Genomic DNA, 15,740 nt, shown 5'->3' on the forward strand with positions numbered 1-15,740 from the left:
TATTCATACCTGAAGCCTTTTTTTTTTTTTTTTTAACTTTTTTTCCAGGCACAGGAAAATGCACACCAGAATGGAAAAAGTCATAATCAATTTGCTTGTTCTTTAAATATGGTTATGGGGTTCTCCTTTTTTGTTTAAGTCAAGTAAGTTGAGAACACGGATATGATTTTGTTTATAAGCATCAAAATAGGCTCCTTTAAATGTTACATGTGCCGCCTTAAGAAGGGTACGTGAAGGCCATTTAAGAGTTAAAAATAAATAAATAAATCTAAGCAACTGACCAGAGATGTTTTAGTTCATCCCCAAGTGAACACTAACTTTGAGGAAATTCTTCAGGTTTATTGCACTAACCCAAGAAAACCAGGTCACATAAAACAAATGAGCACATATTACCTGTGCAGGCAAAAGCGCCATCTCAGCAGAGACTTGCTCACTTGGTACTTGTCCCAGACTGTTATTTTCGCTTCTCTGAGATGTGCTTCATGGGGAATACTACAGGGAGCAGACATCACTTTTTGCAAATTGTACTGTACAAGTCCGTGAGTTGGAAACAAGGACTGTGAACGCCAACTTGTGACAGATGTAACATCCCTCTCACACATGCTCCTCATCCCAAATGGGTGTGCAACGTGGAGAAAAGTGCTCCTAAAAAGCCTCAGGAGGGGGGAAAAAAGCCACCAAATGACCACAGACACAGGAGACAGAGGGCCAGAGTTCAGCTGCTGACCACTCACTCCCAAGCCCTGAGGATTATCCCATCCTTGCCAGCAACTTGTTCATGTAGTGACATACCAGCAATAAGTGGACATGATTTTTGGCACAATAAACCACTGAGACCTGAGTGGGAGCTTCCAGACTCCGCTGGAGCCCAAGTATACCCTGTCCAAGTAACAAACCAGCAGCAGCAAAGAAGAGCCTTGGTGTGATGCTCAAGACACAGCACAAAAGCTGAGCTTGGTTGCAGCATCTACCACCTCCTGTGGTGGCCAGGGTGAGACAGATGGGTTTTGTCACTCTGCATCCCTTGGTACCCCACGCAGAGCACCCAGGTCTGTGGGCTTGTTTTACGGGTGTTAGGGATTTGTGAATGACGCACAGGGGTTCAGACCACAAGTGCGAACTGAGGTCTGTCTTAAAGTTTAATCACTTTATGAAAATGGAACTTTCAATAATTTATTAGGATCTCTCCCATTTGTTAAACAACATCCAAGCGAGCTTGGTGACACTTTAGATGAAGCTGTAAAGAGAAGTGTTTGTTTTAGATGTAATTGGACAGCTGTTTTATTATAAGTTAATGAACTATGGTGATTAAAAAGAATTCAGTTTTAGCAAACCATGTTTTAACAATTAATCCTGACTAAAATCACAACTAAGCAAGAGCTAGGGAGCTTTCATGACAACGACTGGAAGCAGAAGATGGAAAAGCAAACCCAGTGAAGTGCAACAGGACGAGTGGTGCCTCCAGACAGGCTCCCTGTGCAGGGTGTGGGTTCCCAGGAGGGCAGCTGCCCCACAGCCACCAAACCACTCCATGAGCCCACACTACCACTCCACACCACCATCAGCTCCTCTGGCACAAAGCCCCTTTGGGCCCAAGTTCTTCACAAGGCTCTGCTCTCACCCCTCCATCTTCCCAGCCCCTCTGTGCTCGTGCCCCGTCTTTCCCCCTGTCACAGGGAGGGAGAGTGAACAGTAATGGCAGTAGGCTCAGAAATAGAGATATTTGACCTCTTTCTGGTTTCAAAAGACTTTTCAGACTTGTTTTGCCCCAGCTCTGTGCCACTTTTGACAGCACCACATGAAGCTGATCCAGAGATGAGGAGTCCTGCACCCGTCCCTCTCACTCTTCCCAGTTTAGAGACATCTGCTTTTTAGCTGAACATGGTGACTAAGACCAGAGACCACAGAAAGCAGTTGCTGGAGTTTCCATAGGAGTTTCACAGTTCATACAGAGCAGTTTTTAAGAAGCAAAGTCTTTGCCCTGCTAGAGCTGCAGGGAAAAAGTTCCGAAGCATAAAATGAAAACAGGTATGTACGCCATGTGTGCAAGTCACTTATCTCCTGCTGTTATTGTAAATCTGTTCCTGATCATTGTGGCTTCACAGCAGCTGCCTCTTGATCTTTTTCCACTTCAGCCCTCCATTTGGCCTTCTTTTGTTCATTCATCCTCAGCAGTGTGTGATCCTTTTTGGCAGCCTTTGAAAAGAAATGGTGAAAATCATTGCATGCACACATTTCCCACCATTAAGTTTCCCTGTATTTGCACTACTTGCTTTGATATCACACTATCTTTTTTGATATTTTGTAGTGAAAGACATTGTCTCTCCTCATTTTACTAAACTGTCATCATTTCCAGCTTCTAATTAGTGGAAAAGTTGCACTGCTTGATGTTTACAGGTGCTCAGGCAGGATGGAAGAAAGGCACAGCACTTGCAGCTGGGACATGCTAGTCTAGCTGCAGACCCCCTCCCTCCCCACCAGTGGGGTGGGAGAAACAAATCGCATATCTTTTAGTGGCCATGGTGGCCCAGCGGCTAGCTGGCAGTGCCATAGGAGCCCCACTCCCCTTGCTGCAGTGTAGGACCAGGCTCTGCTGCTGTTGTGTGAGCTGCTCCACAACCTTTGGACTGGCCTCCTGGTGAAACACCATGATATGGGGACATTGCAGTGCACTGGCTTATGGTAAAGTAGGTCAGAAGGAACACATTAACAAGCAAGTTGTGTTTCCCTGTGTCAATCTCTCCTCAGGAGAATAGGGTGATAGACAACCCATGAAAATATTGCTAATATGGACTTAACCTCAACACCTGTCACCCAGCTGCTTATTTAAAAAGAGCATACACAGACCATACATTAAGTGGATCAGTTCACCTCACTCAGAAGCAATACTCACTTCTTTGCCTGTGATTACCATGGCCAAACAGCCCAGCAAGGTCAGTGCGATCATGATATAGCAAACCTTTATCCTCACGCTGTTCCTTGCCGCGTCGAGGACCTCAGACCTGTGGAGGACAGAGCAGAGTTTCCATCCTGTAGCAGCATGTGGGAAATAAGATCATGGGGAGCTGGGTAATGAATCCTCAAATCTTCCAGCAACTGCCTTTTTATGTACTATGAATTTAACCTTCTCTTTCTCCAAGTGCTTAGAGGACTCAAAAAAAAAAAAAAAGCCTATGCAGGAAAAATTTGGCCAACCCCCTTCATGCACACACACAGTCAGGTATTGCTACTCCCAGCTGTTGACAGCAACAACACAAACAACAAACTCTGCTCTTGTATCTTCTTTCACAACAGAGCGAACAGCTGAAAATTACAAGGACAGAAAAGCAATTTCATCATGATAATAGAATTACAAGAGGTCCACTCTTGGGAGTTGCAGGGCACAGCGTGGGGCGCCGCACAGTACCAGGAGACACTGGGGCCATGCCTTGCCACCCACAGTGGAATAAAAGCACACCTGTGACATTTTGGCTGAGAACAACAGAGAGTTTCCATGCAGCAAAGAGGCACGGCAAGCGGTGATTGCATGTGTAGCCACATCCCCTTCCCAGCTGCATGAAGTGCTCTGCAGCCCCGTCTCGCCACCGTGTAGCCCTCTGCCAGGCAGCTGGCAACAGGCACACCAGTATCTACTGCAGTGAGAGGCTGAGCCTGAGCTGGAGCGGACAACTGCACCGTCCGTCCAGACTTGTCTTCCCAAACAACCGCACTCAGCCATTGCTGAGAAATCTCCTCCACCTTCCGCGAGTGACTCACAGTATTTATCTAACCATTCACGCTTGCAAGAGACTACGATGTGACAACCTGAGTCATTCATGAAATCCTATCCGGCTGTGAATTTCTTTACTTAGCAAGGGGAAGGCCAAGTGGAGGAGCCCCCAGTATGCCACAAGTCTGGAGGCATTAGGTCTCTGAAATGAAATACAATCCTTTAACATAATTCCATGGGACATGAGATATCATGGAGTGTAAAACCACAGACCAGACATGAGGAATTCTCTGCAGATGTCTGTCACCAGAGCTGTGTATAGCCCTAACTTTCTTTTAAAAATGTATGTAGCATTATTAATTGCTAATCAATAAAAGCTAGCCAAGAATGTTAAAAACCCAAAGTAGATGACATTTTACCGTGGTAACTTCTGAGCTACAGAGCTACTTGCCTTGCAAAAGACACTTCAGCTGAGTCTGAAACTTATGCTACCTAAAATAAGTGAATCCAGTGTATTTCACAAGGTATAACAAGGAGTTAATGCTCCCAAAAGTTGGGATTATTTTTGGACACCATTAGCAGCAAGCCCCAAAAGTGTGGCAGTCCACAAACACCCACCCTGTAAACACACTTCTGACTAATGCAGACTGGGGTCTCAATCTGTTTGTTCATATCCAAAAGCATCATTCAAGCAAAATGAATTTAATATCAGAAGGAAAAAGGTTTTACATATACTTACGTTATGTACTTGGGAATGTCCTCCTCCTTTTTAAAGCGTCCTGCCCATACTAAGACCTTTTTATCAAAATTTGTAGGCCTTCTTTCATTCTTGAATGCTTTGTAACCTTTAAGAAATTTTACAAAAGGCAACAGTGAGCTAAACTTAAGGAGAGGAAGAGAAGAAAAAAATATAGTTACAGAGGGAAAGGATTCAAAGTTCAGAATAACACTTTTCTGTTCTGTGAGAGCCAAATGTGCCTTATAATGTCAATGGGATTATGTAGCTGGTATGAGATACTTGGTTATGTTTGGAGCTTATTCAATTTAAATATATGTATTTTCTTTATTTTAAGTGGGTTTTAAACTAAAAATCTCTCCAACATTCCTTATTAAGAGGCGGAAGGGATGTGGGGCTGAAGTCACCCCAAGCCCACAGTATGTTCTCACCCTGCTTGCATCTTGCTTTTAAATAGTGAGTTCAGCACACTGCCAGCAGCACTAATAAGTCCTCAACAGCAACTCCTTTGGAAAGTGCTGATAGAGAGATGAGGTCTGTTAAAATACAGCCTGGTGGGAGGCTGTTGTTCTCATGCAAGCTGGGTACCACATTGCCGTAATCTAATGATGATACATTACACCCCAGGAGACTACCGCAGTGATGCCATTAGCATGCTGTCACTGTGAGAATGATGAGAAAGAGACTCCGGTGCCTCTTGACAGAAACAAGCCCAATGACAGGCCACAATGTGGCCAGCGGCAGGGAAGCCCTGTGAAAATAGGGTAAGCGATGGCTAGCCCAAAACCTGGTTTTTGCCTTGTACGTCCATATAGGCAATCACTGTCAGGCAGCTAGATCTGCTCATGTACCCAGGCAAGGTGCACACAAGATGCTGGGTTATGATGCCCTGTACTTGCAAATGTGAGACTGGTGTTTAGTAGTGCGCTGTGGGTGACAGAGCCCTGTGGGAGAGGCAGGCATGCCTCAGGGCACGCAGAAAGGGATGGACATGAACACGGTCAGTGTCTATATCCCCTACTCCCTGGTTGTTGTTGAATTACTGGTGTTTGGCTAAAAGGAAATGACTGCAGATACAGAAGAGGGCACAGAGCATCTCTTCCTGCCTGTTCTGAGTTGTGAAATTACATTAAGTGTCTTGGCCCCAAGCCTATTCATGTGTGCCAGGTCTTGTGAGTGGCTGAAAAATTCCAGGTGCGAATCTTGGTACTCCAATCCCCAGGTAAATTTAATCTCCTGCTTCTCATATTTTTCTTAACCAGTGTCAGTGAGACCAGGAGAGAGACATCTGAAATATCAGTGAGAGCCTGAATCTGATCTGCAGCCAGCAGTAGGATGGATTGCTAGAAGGACAGGCTCCATCTCAGGGAAAACAAGGGCAAAACCCTTTTCTAGACAGCCACATCCATTCCATGGAAACACCATCAGCCCCACACAGCCCGGTCTTGCTAGGGTGAAGAATCTGCAAAGGCACGGCCAAGGAGGTGATGGTATGGATTATAAAGAGAAACTGTGCCAGTGAGATTGCCCACTGCAGGACGGGCTGCCGGGTACAGAGACCTCACTCATCTGGAGGGGGTACCAAGCAGCTCCCTGATGGGAAGATCAGGCTAGAAGGATGCCCAAGCATGGACCTGACCTTCCTTCTCACTAGAAGGAGCAATAAACCCATCCACTGCCTTTAAGGTACTGCACTGAGCCACTCCTATGTCCCTGTCTGAGCTGGCATACCCCTTACCTCCAATGTGCGCTGGGTGGGGAGGGATAGGACACAGCAGCAGCAGGCATCGCCATCCCTGAATGTGTGGGGATGTGTACCCATCCTCCACCAGAAACCCGGCAGGAGGGTGTGAGGAGGAACTTTTACTTTCTTTTTTAATTAACAGATTCCGGGACATGAGATGTCCGTTTGTTTGCCACCACAAGAGAAGGACTATTTAACACAAAAAATCTTTATTCCTGACTACTATGCTGGCTGGAACTCTTGATTCTCTCTGTGCCTCGGCAATGCTTATAACCCCAACGCAGCACTGAAATAGCACAGCCACGGATGGGAACAAGGGTCATCATCTAGCTGTTTCCTGAAAAAAAAAACCAAACACCTTCCCCTCCATTCTGCAGCACGAAACAGTGACCAAAGCATTTCTACCCACCTGGATTAGCTGTCTGCTGCACCACATCCCGCACACCCTTGGCTTTGTCACCGACGGCTCTGGCAGGGCACAGGAACAGCGGAGCAGTGTGGGGGCCCCAGGTGCTCGGGCGAGCCCCCCACCGCCACAGCCTGGGGCTGCTGCCCAAGAGCCTCCCCAGCATCCTGGGCTGCTGCAAGCAAACGGCCGGGGCACCGGCTGGAGCCCAGAAGGTTGACCCAGAAGTTATTTACATAAAACTACCGCTTCCTGTGAGTGGGGAGTAGCACGCTTTTCCACATTGGCTGCCAAAAGTTTCTCCTTGCGTCACGATGACTAGTTAAATTTATTGCCCGTGTTTGTCAAAGTGACTAACCTTCTGCCTTGCACAGGCAGGGACGGCTGCTGTGGCAGCTCACACCCAGCGTGGGCTCTCCACCAGGCTCACCATCCTAGGGAACTGCTCTGGATATCAATGGGTATTTATTTTTTTCCTCACTCTTTATTATGCTAGGACTAAAATAGGACAGCGTGCTACATTCTCCACAAAGATAGGCTCTGTAACTGTTAATTATCACAGTCGGTTAAGCTGTTAGAGTTCTTAATTGTTCTCAGCTAAAAAAATAATCTTGCAAATCAGTCCTGTTAAACAGCCTTTGTGAAGAGGAAAGGCTTTCTCGCTGTCTCAGAATAAACATGGTTTAGTGAAGGGAAACTAAAGGCAATGTTTGTGGCTGTAAACGCACGTGGTGACCCCATCCTGGGATCATGACAGTCCCACATCTAAACAGCAAACTTTCCTAGAAAATAAATATATTTCAGACATGGTTTAAATCAGTAAACTAAGAAATCATGTAAAAGACCTCCGGTGATGCAGCATTTGTCAGTGAGTACAACTGGTCATTGAGAAGTAGCACTAACCTTTGAAGAATTTGTCCTCTTTCAATTCAGTCTCCACAAAATCTGACTAGCCCTGGGTGCTTTTTATAACATCAGCTGCGCTAATCAGAGAATGAACCAAAAACAATACCATTTTTTTCCACTTTGGTATTTCTCCTGTATTTTGCACAAAATTCTCCCTGATGGGTCAGGAAATGAAAATGCAAAATTCTTTTCTCATTTGTAGCAGTGAGGTATTTACTTTCCTTAAATGTACAAGGCTCCAAAGCTGATTTACAAGAAGAAAAAATTCAATTCAAGAGGGAAGAAGCTATTGCCAAAAGGAAAATGTTCAGAACTATTTAATAATACTATCAAGTGCAATATTGCAGATAACCAAAGTGTGTCTAACTGTGAGGGGAGGAACTGCAAGGGGATAGAGCTCAGGATGTTGGCAAGGATGTTCTTTTATGGCTGAGAGGATGAAAGATGCAAAACAGATGCATCTCCAGCTACCCAGCTCCTGGCCCCAAGGAAAAACTCCAGTGTTTATAGAGACATTTTATATTTTTGAGAACACAAAGTAACTGATATTGAGGAAAGAAGAAACACGCAGCAATGACAAACGCTCCTTTTCCTCTTTCATGAAAGCTCCACAATGCATCCGGACATTACACAATGTGTTTAGCTTAATTTGCGTGTAATTCAGTAAAGCAAATTAGATCCATTTCCAGATTAGGAACCCATACAGAAAATAAATGGTGGTTTGAGCTTCCAGCTGCAAACTAGATCTGCAAACAAGCAGAAATCAGTGGCTATGATTATGCTGGAAGAAGCAGAAGAGAAACCTGGTAAAGTCACAGCGTCCTGATCAGGATTGCAATGGGGGGAGATGGGGTGTGCAGAAGAGAAGGCTGCATTTATAGCATAAATTTTACAGGGCTCAGCATGTCTAAGCATCCCCACAGGCCCTGTTTTCACCTCACAGAAGAGCTGCTGAGTGGAAAATGGGCCTTGTCCGCTCAGACATCCCTCACTGCCCGGGCAGGTAGGCAGGAGGTGACAGGGTGAGCTGCTGTGATTTCCACCTTAACAGATATGTTGAAAGATTTTATTGCAAAAGTGACTGTCTTTACCTCATGTCCCAGTCTGGGTTTAAAATGAAAAAAATATATATATCATTTTTATTTTATCTCTCAGCTTCTCAAATGCAGAGAAAATCACAGGGTTTCCAGGCCTCCAGTGCTTATCCACCTAGGGGTTGCCAATTGTTTCCTCTAAAAAACACACCAGCTAACAGCTGTATTAATCATGTCTGCTGTGAGCAAAAAAGCACTTCAGGATTTATTATGCCAGAATTTAGAAGTGCAAAGACACCCAGGTCCTCTTGAAACCACAAAGGCAGTTTTTTGCTCCTGAATTTTACACATTTCTCTGGCACTGGGAATGATTATCGCTGGGATGAGTTTTGCTCTGCAGTGCAAGACAGCTAATAAAAAGCTATACACACCACTGCGTTAGGAAATCAAACTTTCCCTTGTGCACCATGGATCTTTCTCTGACCTAGAGCATCTTGAGTCCCTTCCTGAACAGAGAAGAGATGCAGAGTGCTCTTGGACCAAGGTTCCTATATGCAGCCTGATGTTCTTAGCCTTCCTGAGAGAGGTGTTTTATGTCCAGCAAGTGAATGTCCCCGCTACCCAGGTTACAAAACATCCCTGTAAGGCTCATTTTTTTTTCACTCCCATCATCCAGACATAGCTGGATACTCATCAGTGTCTCATTATCAGAACACAACCATTATTTCATGATTGTTAAGCTCGCAGACAGGGAGTTTATTATATAGCAGTAACAACTTGTTCAGACATGCAAAATTAGCAAGACCAGGCTTAAGGCACTATCTTGTCCTCTGCCAATGTCCTTCTGCCAGGAGGAGACCAAGGCCCCAGCTCCTCAATAAGCCCTGTACAGTACAGATAAGACACAGCGAGTAGCTGTAGAGACATCCCCCAGGCTTTCTCTGACCCTCTCTGCACGAGGAGAGCACAGGTCTTAAGGTTTTTGAGTTACAAAGGAGCAAGCTAGTTCAGATAAAACAGAAGATGGTTTGCAGCTGTAGTGACAGTCATGACATTTCTCTTTTCTCTGCAAGAGTGATGTATAGTTATAGACTTTGCTGCACACTGGTGCTTGTGCTGAAGATGGAAAACTATACACAAAACCTCACCAGACTCCCTCCCCTCTTCATCACCCTCATATCTTTTCTGCCTTCTCAGGCTCTGCTCTTGCAAGCAGGATCAGCAGTCAATCATCCTCCCCTCCCTAAATGTACACAGAAACCTTTATAGAACTGGAATCGAAAAGCCACAATATAAAATACATTACTCTTTGATTTCTGACTGCCCTTATAGTGGCATTCCCATCACCTTAATCCTGAATATTGCCAAATTATTGCAGCAACGAATAATTTGGACCCAGGTTGTTCTCACTTATACTTCTTTATCTGCTTTCAACAATCACAGGAATGAAAGTTTATTCCTCCAAAAAGCCAAGGCAGGACTACCTCTTTACATCTCCTGGTTAATTTTCATAAGACTACACATCATTTTTAGTCATATTCACAAAAGAATCCACAGGAGTATTCAACTGAAAAAATATTACTGCATTATTTTCACATGTGCTGCCCTCATAACTAAATAGCTTACCATCAGGTTCTGCTTAGCATACCACACAAAGTTTTTACATATCAGGAGGGTGATGAGGAGCAGAAGATAACCTTATCATAAAATTCTTTACTTTCCTCTCATCTAATTAATTGTGCTACAGAGCTCTGCTTTTGTTCATAGCAGAGATAAACAAACAATTCTGGATGAGCTTGTGCCTTGTGAAATTTTAAGTGAGACAAGAAACCTTCCTCCACACAACTCGGTGTTCTCCAGGAATACAATTTAACACAGCAAGAGCAATGAATTGCTTTGAATATCTCACTCACCTGCAGAGCCCAAGCGCCCATCCCTCCTCTTCAGGGATCAGTACTCCGAGCGCCTCTGTTCTCTCCTCCTATCTCCTCCAAACTGAATCCTGAGAAACTTAAAGCTCCATAACTTTGTCTCACCAAGACCAAGTCAAATTAAATGAACAATCATGGCATCTTACAGCAAACCTAGGCTTAGAGGGTTTGTAACACCAAAACCAATCACCAGCATGAGGCTTTAATCACTTCAGGAAGCTTGGGTTCATTTTTTATAATCTCGAGTGCTATCAATAAAACAAGGCATCTAATAAAAGAGAGTAGTGATGGTGAAGGACACCCCCCCCTTCCATTTTAAACTTCAACTTTGTTTTTAAAAATGAAATCAAAATTCATCTACCCAGTTCTATAGTTGCTGAAATTTCTTGTGTTTTCTAGTATTGCTCTTATTACTTCAAATTTGATAGTATCACTTCACATTAGAAAAATAAAATGTCTAGCACCCATAAATAAGACACCAAACACTACTAAAAAAAAAAAAAAACTCCACTTACTTTGGCAAATCTTGCCTAATTCACATTATATGAGCCTTTTTGCCATCAGTCACCTGATAGGGAAAGATAATTGATGTAACCTGATCAGTATTTTCTACGACAGGAGCAGTCATTTTCCCCAGGTGAAAAAGATTTGAGCTGGTCTCTATCTCTGTCATTAACACAAGACAGAGCATGATTTGGCCTCCTCCCTGAGCTGCTATATTTAATAATTTTATGTAATCAGCCCTGAGTGTGTTGGGTCTGAGCAGAAATGTCTGACATTACAATCTACAAATGGTTCATATCTAAGAAGATACAGCTTCTCTGCCATCAAGGTTATTTGTTCTTAGGGGTCTCAAACTACAGTTAGCAGGGCTGATGTTTTGCTGGTTAAGGTGTGTTCACTTCTGGAACCATATGAAAGCGCAGTCCTCCCTCTTCTGCTGGTAATGAAAGCCCCTATGAACAGGCATGTTGCAGAAGCCAAGAAGATCAATAAGCTACTATCTCTTTGTTCCCTTCTATCAGCTCTAGGTTTTTATCTAAGAAGCAATAGGATATATGTCAGTCAGTTGCTATGATGCAATATAATATTTGTTGCTCACAGAAAAACACAGTTATGAATTGTCTTAATAGCAGTCAAATTAGGTAGAGCTTGTGGGCTGGACCTAGAGTCACTAACCCCTGCAAACAAGGATAAAAATGGGACATGGGAGGGGTCTAGAATGCACTTGGTACAAAGTGCAGGGTTTATAACAGATGGGGTCAGAAGGACAAAGCTAGTGAAGGCAAAACAAAGCTATTACTCTGACAAAGCCCGGGTATGACCTTTTCCCGGGGTTTGGGGTGGTCATGTAGAGGCAATGAAATGGCATATGGCCTCCAGCACAAAGGTGAATGGGACACTCAGCAGCCACCTACCAATGGGCTGAAATGTGTGGTGGCTGCCTAGGACTGCCTTCATCATGGAGAGGCTGATGAGGAGCCATATGCAAGTAGCAAAGAACCCAGGACTCATGGAAAATGCTGCAAGGTGTTCAAGATATTGTGATGACATTGCAAGTTTTACAACTAAGGAAATTAATTTATTGTGAGCTTTGCACCAGGTTACTTACTTCCGGAATACTGCACAATTGCACTCTGTAGCATAAACGTGCAAAACCCTACGAGGAAAACAAAACCATCAAAATCCTAACAATTTTCATTTTGGCTCACAGTGTGGAAAACCATTTAATTTAAACCTTTTCCACACCTGTTTCCCCAGCTGAAGCTGAGAAACACACTGACAAGGACAGACTCGTTGCTCACTTGTCACTTAATTATTTTCTTTCCTGAGAAAAATGGCATTGTCTTCAAAAACAGACGCATTTTGAAATTTTTCAGGCCATTAGTTGATAGTTTGGGGAAAAAGAAACCTAATTTAAACAGATTGAACAATTATGTGTGGAAATGTCTTTTCCCCACACTTGTTTTAATATATGGATGACTTTCATTTTTTCAGCTCCTGCACAGAAGTTACGTACTATCAATCAGACCAATAAACCTGCCCATATTGTTATCAGCCCCTGCACTATGGGGTTCAAATTTCACCTTTTAGTGACTGGTTGAGTATGTGTGAAATCAATACAGGAGCAAATGTGCAAATGTATCCTGGGTAACACAGGGTAGGCACTGCCCCGGGGACAGGTTTGTCCCAGCAATGCACACCATGGTAGTTCATAAAAGGGCCAGGTACCACCTCAAATTTATGACCGATGTCTTGACAAGTCCTCTAAAGAGACCACAAAACTCTTCCAAACACTCCTAGGTGAGACATGACCAGCCTGTAGGATAAGATTTACTTTCCCAGCAGCTCTTATATGACAAAAGGGACCACCATAAAAATGCATCTCCTGAAAGATGCACAGTCCCTCAAGTGCAGCTTTGAAAGGGTAGGAGAGTGAAAATATGTCACACATGGTCCAGGGGCTTCAGTGCACCAATGTTGCCTTGGTGCCTTGTTCAAACCAGTGGTAACATCCATCTGCATTCTGTTAGGAAATGGCTCATGCATGCCTCTCCTCTGTAGGGCTTAGACTCGGGCTGGTGATTCTTCCGTCACCAGCTTGCATGGACAATGCCTTGCACAGGGAGTCCCAGGATGTTACTGGAGCTCCTGCGTAGTATGGTAAAGAAATAATGAGGAGGACAGAAAAAAAAGACTCATCTTGAGAAGACATATCATGATTACTGGCAGACCAGGAGCTGGCTACATCCTACATAAACAAGGCTACTTCTCTGAAAATAACACAAAGTTGTCCTTCATTTTCTGGACTGTGTATGTCAAGGAAACACATACAGAGCCATTGCAATGAGCTGTCTTATTGCAAGAAGGGTTTGTACAAGACTTAGCTTATCACAGATACATAGCATGTGCTGCCTATGTTAGGTGGGCAGCTCTCATTTGCTTAGATTTCAGTAAAACATCCTCCACAGCTACAAACACTATGGTTGGAGAATGAGAGATACTTATAAAAATGGTAAGCTGGAGAAGGAAGTGGGTAAAGTGGGGATGGTGTCACCAAGTCTACACAGAGGTAAATGAGAAGCAAGTCATAGGAAAACTGGATGAACTTGAGGACTTATGTTGTAGAAGCGGGGCAAAGAGTACACATCTCTTTGGGGCTAAGGATGAGAATTTCTGGACACAGTATTTTAACTTAGGATGACTCCAGGCTGCTAAGTAGATGCTGCTGAAAAAGCAGATGAAATTTCAAGATGTACAAGCGAAGTCATTCCAGTAGAGAGAAAACACACTTAGAATACTTATATGAGATATCTTGAACAATCTGCACTGCTCTGGCTACTCAAGAAAGGGGGAAAAAGGAAATTAAATAACGGGGGGGAGGGAGGGGAAGAAAAGAGGAATATGTATTTTTCTTAGCTAACAAAATACAAATGGAGAGGGACCGTGGTAGATACCTCTGAGAGAAACTCAACAACAGAGAAGAGGGACAGTTAGGTAGGCTAAATCACAGCAATGGCACCTGATCAAAAAGATAAAAGCTGTTCCTGGTGGTTGCAAAAGGCTACACATTCCTGGTGCTGCTCTGTGTACCTTGCAGCAAAGAGGCAGAGGCTGTCTCCATCCCCACGTTACCGAATGTGGTAACGGACAGCCTGGCCATGTGGCTCACCAGACTCCTGCAGCACTGTTGGGAAGTTTAACTTTGGACCATAACTGCACAGTCATTAGTGTTTACAAAACAAGTTTCCAGGGAAACAAAATTACACACTGAAGAAATAATAAGAGGCAATGTAATCAGATGTGAGAGGGAGATCATTTCATTACCTGAACCAGGCCTCATTATTCACCATTTCCCTGGCAAGAGCTGATAAATGCAGGTTAATGAATCTTAGTGCTCTAGATGAGCAAGGGGAGCACTGGCTCAGTGCTGCCGCATGCTAAGCAGGACCAGAGAATCTAACTTTCAACCAGAGGTGCAAGAGATAAAATACCAACTTATCCCCTTGCAGAACTGCAGTGAGACAGGAGAGGGGTTTTACCCACTGCTGGCTTGGTCTAACAGAGTAACCGTATCTGTGGGAATGCTGCAGTTCATACCTGACCCCAACTCTAAATGTCCCAAGATTAACGTGGGATCTGCCACATTGTCTGTGTACACCAGTGGTAGGTGCCAGGGCCAGAGCTGACTATTTAGGGAAAGACTTCTATGTCCAAGAGCATCATCTGGAGACTTCCCAGACTGTCCCAACAGTCACTAGCCAGTTCTGTGCGGGTTGGGGGTGCAGAAGGAGCACCTATTAAACCTGTGAGACAATGCCAATAGCCAGGCAGGGTCTGCAGAAATAACTCAGACCGACAAAACCACAGATCACAGTGTATATCTGTTAGCATTTACAGAGCTCCAGAGGATTATGGCTCTCAGAGTACATGGGGATGTTATTCTGTCTGGGGCTCTGTCAGTTTTTTAAGATTAGCCCTGTCAAATCTCTGAGAGAGGGGGTAGAAAGACCCATTTTGATGATTCACAGTTTACTAATATTTCTTTTTACCTGCGTCTTTCCCCCTGAACTCCCCTTCCTTTTTATTTTATTTTGTAAATCCTGGATTTAATCAAAGTCTGCATCTCCAAAATTGAATGTGCAATTGTCCAACATCTGAATGTCTAGAGCATCGCTCCAGCACAAGCAGACAGGTCTCATTTGACAGCACCAAGCCGACTCTCTGGAGACTCGGGACAAGGGTCTATGGTCAGCCAGAGGGTTTGGATTCCTGTTGCATGATTTCAGGCCTCCCACAGCAGTGTGGCTGGCTCCCACCCAGCTGCAGCATGGAGCTGGCCATGGGGCTCTATGCAGAATCCAGCCTCGCAGGCAGGTGCTGGGAGCAAGGATGGACTGCCTGCCCCATAAGCTCCACACTGTGACATTCAGGCTATTGTGTCCCTGTCCAAGGGGAGCAGGCTGGCCAAAGATTACCAGAAACATTTTGACTTATGCAGAAACACTTGTGAAAACATTTTTAATGATTTTGTTGGAGAAAACTCAAATGAATTCTGTATCTAATTACTATTGAACTCCTTAGCTGGAAAGCATCAAAACATTTCTCCCATATTGATTTTCATGGAAACATCAATCCAAAATGATCATTTCCAAGATCTTGGAGGGAGTAAAGCACTCAGGACCACCCAGGCATAAACCCTCCAGAAGAACCCAGGATCCCTCCAGCAATCGCCCTCCTCCCCTCTTCTCCCAGGTCACAGGCTCCAGGGTC

General features: G+C 44.2%; 1 protein-coding gene across 1 annotated transcript; it reads right to left on the reverse strand.

Moving 5' to 3' along the window:
• Positions 1-1,159: 1,159 nt before the first annotated feature.
• LOC308177346 (protein FAM162B-like) lies at positions 1,160-6,925 on the reverse strand. Its single transcript, XM_080554433.1, has 4 exons — positions 6,599-6,925; positions 4,449-4,554; positions 2,894-3,002; positions 1,160-2,196 (listed from the first exon to the last, which is right to left on the reverse strand). Exons 1-4 carry the CDS (start codon positions 6,759-6,761, stop codon positions 2,089-2,091), a joined length of 486 nt encoding a protein of 161 aa, XP_080410559.1. The 5' UTR covers positions 6,762-6,925; the 3' UTR covers positions 1,160-2,088.
• Between the last annotated feature and the right edge of the window lie 8,815 nt (positions 6,926-15,740).

The sequence above is a fragment of the Anser brachyrhynchus genome, assembly GCF_964034855.1.
Source record: "Anser brachyrhynchus genome assembly, chromosome: 13".
Lineage (NCBI taxonomy): Eukaryota > Metazoa > Chordata > Aves > Anseriformes > Anatidae > Anser > Anser brachyrhynchus.